Source organism: Elaeis guineensis, chromosome 11 (genome assembly GCF_000442705.2).
Source record: "Elaeis guineensis isolate ETL-2024a chromosome 11, EG11, whole genome shotgun sequence".
Classification (NCBI taxonomy): domain Eukaryota; kingdom Viridiplantae; phylum Streptophyta; class Magnoliopsida; order Arecales; family Arecaceae; genus Elaeis; species Elaeis guineensis.
The window spans coordinates 15,696,938-15,703,617 of record NC_026003.2 but is presented as its reverse complement, the minus strand read 5'-3'; the positions used below and the strand labels follow the sequence as shown (position 1 = coordinate 15,703,617).

General features: G+C 38.0%; 1 protein-coding gene across 1 annotated transcript; it reads right to left on the bottom strand.

The window, feature by feature from the left end:
• Positions 1-1,955: 1,955 nt before the first annotated feature.
• Positions 1,956-4,389, bottom strand: LOC105061543 (chitin elicitor-binding protein). Its single transcript, XM_010945628.4, has 4 exons — positions 3,669-4,389; positions 2,657-2,777; positions 2,335-2,528; positions 1,956-2,214 (listed from the first exon to the last, which is right to left on the bottom strand). The coding sequence occupies exons 1-4, from the start codon at positions 4,327-4,329 to the stop codon at positions 2,129-2,131; spliced, it is 1,062 nt and encodes a 353-aa protein (XP_010943930.1). The 5' UTR covers positions 4,330-4,389; the 3' UTR covers positions 1,956-2,128.
• Between the last annotated feature and the right edge of the window lie 2,291 nt (positions 4,390-6,680).

Sequence of the window (6,680 nt, the reverse complement as noted above, 5' to 3'; positions counted from 1 at the left end):
GTTCATACCTCTCTATTTTTTTTTCTTTTACAAAGGAATAAGATTAGATATGATGAAGAATCTAAACTTAGAGACATGTATAGTAAGCTTGGAAATTTTGTAGTTGAAACTTAGTTTATTAGATGATCATGACTTGTGGTTAACTATTTATGAATTTTAGATATAAATTTCGTAGTTGATTTTGGATTTAGATGCTCTGAAGTAATCTTAGTTTAATTACTTGATAAATGATAAAATTAAATCTCTTATTATATTTTATTTATGATGAATTTTATCTGATTATAATTGTTAGACTTCGTATTATTGAGAGCAGCATCTCTCAGTAGTATGGCCGTATTATGTCTCGAATTTGAGGCGTAACAAGAACGAAGTCTTCAGGCTTTAGTTTAGTTTCTGGGTTGCCCTAGGACTCTTGACTCCACTGGAGTAGGAAGAGAAAAGGACTCCTAACTAGAGTTTTCTTCCCCTACAAGCTTATGCCAAGCATACATGAGCTCATGGATCCAGGCCTCTTCAGGCCGGCCCATGGGCGAACAAAAGGGGATAATTACATCAAGACCACCGGTAGATTTGAGCTATTATTTGCCCAGACCAGCCTTTTTGTAGTAAACCTAACTCAATCCAAACAGGCCTAGAGCAATGAATCTGTCCAATTTTTGCTACAGGCAATGCCAGGTTAGTCCAAATTAACAAGGAACCAGGTTTAATTTTTGGCAAAAATTCCCCCATGATGTCATGCTTGTAAACAAAGATTTTCGCCGAGAGGCTATGCTATCTTTTACATAAAGCATACTATAAGACATGTAATTACCAAATTCAAGAATGCATGTGTCAAAAACACATTCAAAACCATCACCACATGGGACAAGGAACGTAGCAGGGAATGGGACAGCAAAATAGTAGCATCTAGGTGACCAACGAATTTAAACCGAGGTCAATTGTGGACAATATCCAGTAATTTTGCTATCCGATCCAGCTGGCAGTCTCATGTCATTCTTTTATTTATCAGATGAATAATTCAAATGGTTTTCCTTTTTGAAATTAGAGACATGAAGATCCACTCTTCTTGACTCAATCATTTAAGCACTAACAAATGCAAAATGCCATATTATAAGGAACATTACATTCTCTTCTAGTCATATTCTGAACAACTAACACCAGCATGGACATTAGTTTTATTACTGGGGAAAGGAAATTTCCTCATAAAACACACCCTTGCCCTCATGAATGGGATCTCATGCTGGTTTCTACATCTTTGCTTGGGAAGCATATTGGTACTCAGTCTATGAAAAACATCAAACTTCGAAAATTAATGTGCTTTATGTTAGACATTAAGGTCATGGTACCAAAATGATTCTAATATGTTAATTATGATTTATATTATAATTTTTAATGCGAGGATCATTTTCAAAGAAGAAACTAAAAATCAAAAGGTATCGATAATGAGTTATGAGAAAAAGGAAGAAAAGAAGAAATATAGAGCTCCTATAAAAGAACATTAAATAATTAAACCTCAGTAGCCAATCAGACCTTGGTCTGCTACTTTGGCACTCAGCTGCCTTATACCATTCATGTTGCTTTATAATGTGGCACATTTCGTCATGCCAACTCCAGTGGAGCAATGAGAGAGTATGCAACACACCAGCTGAATGACTTTCTGAGTTATAGTTTTGTGTTACCAAACCATTTTTATTAGATAAATTAATATATCTACACCCTGCAGTGACAATTTTTGGAGGATTACTGCTCTGTTTTGGATATTGGATAAAATATTTCTGTTTTTTTTTTTTTCAACCTTAGATTCTCATTGCCTGTAAGCTTGCAGTGGTAGATATGGTTAATAATCTGGTGACCGATCTGGACTAATCAAATTTAACGACAACAAGCTTCTGGACTAGCTCTTGCAAACATTTTCTATCACCTCAATGTAGATTAGCAAAATGTACCAAAAAATGTAGCTCAAGAAAATCTTCATTCTGTTGAGAACCTCATGAGTTCGGGAGCTGGAAGTATATAAACTTCCAAAGACTTATTGTCCATGAATCAGAGAAGATAGAGAATAAGAATTAGAGGAATAAAACGTACAGATGCAACAACCCTATTGGAAAAACAATAAAATTCGCCCATGTCACAGGAAACAAGAACCGAAAGCCATATGAAGGAGTATAAGAAGCCCTGCCCACACCTTCAGTCCCAGCACAGCCGGCGCAGAGTCTGTTCATCCAGAAACAAAACCAAAAGCATCTATTAGACCATTTGCCATCTGAAGCACATCACAACCTTAAGCTCATGATATGTTCAGGAGTACAACTGCTACTACTACTTGGTACTTACTGTTGCACATGGTTTTGTTAGTGGTGAGAACAGTATGGATATCAAATCCCTTTGCAGAAGAATTGGTATAGCCGGCATAGTCGCATGTCGTGACCTCGCATCCAGAGGTGGATGTGTTGCCAAGTTGCCGATCTCCTGCACATCGATCCACAGGGCACGCAGAGCTCATGCTTTGGTTTAGTTTGCAGTCCAACCTAGTTGAATTCATGAGTGAAAAAAAATCAGTACTACAAACTTGACATCTGACAATGGACTATTTCATCATCATGCTGATATAGGGTATTAATTAGTTACAGCATAAAAAGGTAGGAGGAGGACTCACTGGTAGGTGTCGGCATTGCAGCTGCAGAAGATGCAGCCATTGGCGGTGAGCGCATAGCTGTTACCGGGGAGGCGCATAAAGTCGTAGTCCAAAGAAGTGGATAAAATTGAGGATGAACAAACTGGAACACCCAAATTTTTCTGGTTATCAGTAAGAAAATCCAAAATTGCTAAAGAAGCAATCCATTACTAATTTGCTATCATGGAATAAACTCCAGCTACTTCAACCCTAAAATCAGACATACAGAAGGGATGTTACCGTTACATATTTTTTATATACCTAGATGTGAACTTGGTAATTCTCTATCCTTCCTTTGTGACACTCGTGCACTTCCGGGTTTATTTCTCCCCAAAAAGGACTTGCAAGAATAGCATGGGAGTGCCAAAACAGAGAATTAAAACTTAACACATCCAAGGAGGAACCTTTGATTTTATTAAACCTTTATAATTTTGCTGCTCCAATCCGGACTAGTGATATATGTGCAGATTGCTGAACATGGGACTTTTGTTCGTGGGCTCAGATAAGCATTGACTTTGGGTACGTATTATCGTAGGATGCTTGATTGTAGAAATTTTGGTTACGAAGTCGAATGAGTTATATCAAGTCAAAGAAGGGGGAAAAAAGCAGCAATATATGAGACCTTTTGAACAGGTTGGAGTATTTGATAGATAATTAGAGTCACAATATGCCAATAAACATTTTTTTTTTTCTTTTTGTGAGTATCCAGACTAACATTTAAAATTAGATCTTGCTGATGCGAGCTGACAATTTATGGTCCTAAATTGAGAGTCTTGCTTGAAAGTATTATGGAACAAATCTATTTGGTCAGTACCATCTATACTAAGGGACATGTTAAAATAGAATTTTACTCATGGAATATTTGAACAATAAATTTTGTATGGTAGTTTCATGTTAATGATCAGCAAGCTCAGACTTATTTGGGTTTAAGGTTTAGTTGAGTTGAGTTGAATACTGCATGGACTTGCGGTTAAGCAGACAGAGAGCCACTCACCAGTGAGAGGGACATCGAGGATTTGACCGGCCTGGAGGTTCTTGGGATCGAAGTTTCCATTCAACTGGAGCAGCGTGTTCTCGTCGGTCCCGAACTCCTTCGCTATCTTCGGCACGGAGCTCCCGGCGGCCACGATATGCGCCAGGTGCGCCACCTCCTTGCCCTGCACCGGGTCGCAGCTGCACGGCAGGGGGATGTACAGCTTCTCTCCCGCGGTGATCACGTTGACGTTCGTTATCTTATCCTTGTTGGCCTCGGCGATCTCCTGGTAGGTCACGAAGCTGTCGAAGGTGTACCGCGCGATGGCGTCGAGGCCAGAGTCGTTCGCCGTCACCGTGTAGACCGGGACACCATCCGACTTCCCGGTGCCGTCAGCGCAGCGGCAGGGGAATGGCACGAAGACGGTGGATTTGGCCGGGACGGGCTGGGTAGCGGGGGTGGAGAGGGATTTGTTGTTGGCGCCGAGGAGGGAGGCGAGGGTGTCCACCTGGAAGAGGCTTTGGATGCGGCCGTAGGTGGTGGCGTTGGGGACAACGTAGCCGGCCAGCCCCCGGCAGGTGGCGTTGGGGGAGACATTGCAGGTGAAGTTCGCTGCGACGGCGGAAGAGAAGAATAGCGAGAGGAGGAGGGACAGGCAGGGAATGGAAGCCAAGCACCTCATCTTGGCCTCCTTCTTTCTTCTTGGTTGTTGCCTGCTCTCTCTCTCTCTCTCTCTCTCTCTCTCTCTCGACAGGAGGCTAGAAATAGATAGATTTTGCTTGGACGGAGTCGAAGCCGCCAAAACGCGCTCCGGTACTGCTGTTGACTTGACTTGAGTCCGACCATTGTTATTATTGACGGAGAAATTGTCGTTTAGAACGATCCTATCGTATGTACCTTATATTATTCAATAATAAATATATCATCTATTATTGAAAAATGATGCATCATTATTCAAACTTAATTAAAAATTTTAAATAAAAAGAAATTTTACTGTTAATTCTGATGGGTCAGCTGATAATTTATTGTTTTTAATGAAAAAAAAAAAAAATCATCTTCAAGATATGCTGGTTTGTCGTGGCAGGACCGCTCTAATCAATAATTCTCATTATTGTGAGGGAAGGAGTGGACCATCTGATGGGTAGTAGGTGGTTGACCGATCGGTGGGATGACAGCTTTATGGCATTGGGTGGAGGGGTTTTTGCGTGTCCGGCACAATAACGGAAAGTAATTAAGAAGTTGGCATTTCGTCCTGGTGGAAACGGGCGCGCGGAAAATGTAGAGAAAGGTCGTGGTGGCAAGGAGAAGACTCATAAAATTCTCAAAAAAAAAAAAAAGAAAACTCTTCAAAGTTGGCGACTGGGAAAGTTCGGTAGTTGCCGCACGACGAATTGGAGAAGTCTCGTTTCGGTGGAGGCGGAGGCCGAAGTAGAGGGAGTGCCCATGCACGCCACCGCGTTTGAACCCTTGAGAACGGGAAACGTTGACGAGACCCTTCGCGTATGGTGTCAACTCCCCCCGCCCTTCCGCTCTTAAAATGATAATTTCAGGACATGACAACGATCGCATGTGCATGGAAGTTGATCTTTAAAATTATATAATTTAAACACAGATAACACAATCATCTGAACTACCTGATGTATTAAAAAATATCATATATACCCATATACACCACCATAAATTATAAATGAAAATTTCTTTCAAATTTATAACTCAAGGCTTCTAATATTTAAATTATTTATACATGATTCCAAAAATAATACTTTAATATATACAAATTAACTAAAACTAGATCTACTTTAGCTACGAAGATGTCCTTGCCTCTAAGAATTCTCCCCCAAAATTTGATGGCCTTTAGTCTCTAAATCTGAAAAATATGAATGAAGCTAATGAGTTTCACAACTCATTAAATAACAAATTCATTTTATAGAATTGGTCAAGTCATTTTAAATAATTTAGCTCAAACAAATCATATAAAACATAATATATCGATACAAGTAAAGTTTATAATGTTTATTTTAATAGTATCCACAAACTAAAATAATATATCTTATGTTTTCAATAGTTTGTATGTTATGAATAGATATATTTCATTAAAGTTAAATATCCAGTTCATAATAAAGTATACTCATATTCACATACCTAAACTCAGGTATCTAATTTCTAATCCGTTCAACTATACAACTAATGACTACAGCCGCATTTAATCCTAATAGTATAAGTCACGAGGCTATATTTAACCCTATGGCATGGGTCTATAGTAATCAAATCCCTAATATAGTAATCACAAGGCCATACTTAGCCTTTGCTGCCCAGCCAAGCAGCTGTATTTAACCTCCTAGCGTAAGTTACACACTCAAGTGATATGCAACAAGTATAATCTCATATGCTTGATCCAACTATAATAGGTAAAACTATGCAATTAACTGATACAAATGCAATGATAAATTAATTTCACATATTCAAAAATATCATATGCAATTAAATTTGGAATCATCATAGTAATTTGCACAATATTGAATACTAGATATTTTATAATTAGTTCTAAATATTGTCCGCATACTAAAATAATACTTTTTTTTTCAACAATTTCCATGTTATGAATCCATATATTTTTGAATAATTTCCACAATATGAATGCCAGATTTTTTACAATTAATTCTAAATAGTATCCACATACTGAAACAATACAAGTAAAGTTTATCACATTTATCTTCAATTATATCTACATAGTAAAACAATACATTTCTTTTTTCAGCAATTTCTACAGTATGAATCAATAAATTTTAGTAAAAAATATATTTTCATATCATAAAGTTTGAAGATACTAGCAACTGAGTCAATGAAGCTCAGTTTGTGGTAATTCGGCCAAAAAAATTGAAAAAATCATGTAAAATCAAGAATCGGACAACCGGAGCTCGATGCCACTTGCCATCTGCTGTCACATTACTGCACGTGATTTTTAAATTTGCTAACATAAAAATTAAAAATGAAAATAATATTTTCTACCTAGTAAATCAAATAAAAAAAAAT

Excerpts from the sequence above, each read along its gene's own strand:
- LOC105061543 (XM_010945628.4), bottom strand. The coding sequence starts at position 4,329 with ATGAGGTGCTTGGCTTCCATTCCCTGCCTGTCCCTCCTCCTCTCGCTA. Across the intron at positions 2,778-3,668 it reads CCTCGATGTCCCTCTCACTG|TTTGTTCATCCTCAATTTTA; the intron begins GTGAGTGGCTCT and ends TGGGTGTTCCAG. Across the intron at positions 2,529-2,656 it reads TGCAATGCCGACACCTACCA|GTTGGACTGCAAACTAAACC; the intron begins GTGAGTCCTCCT and ends GAATTCAACTAG.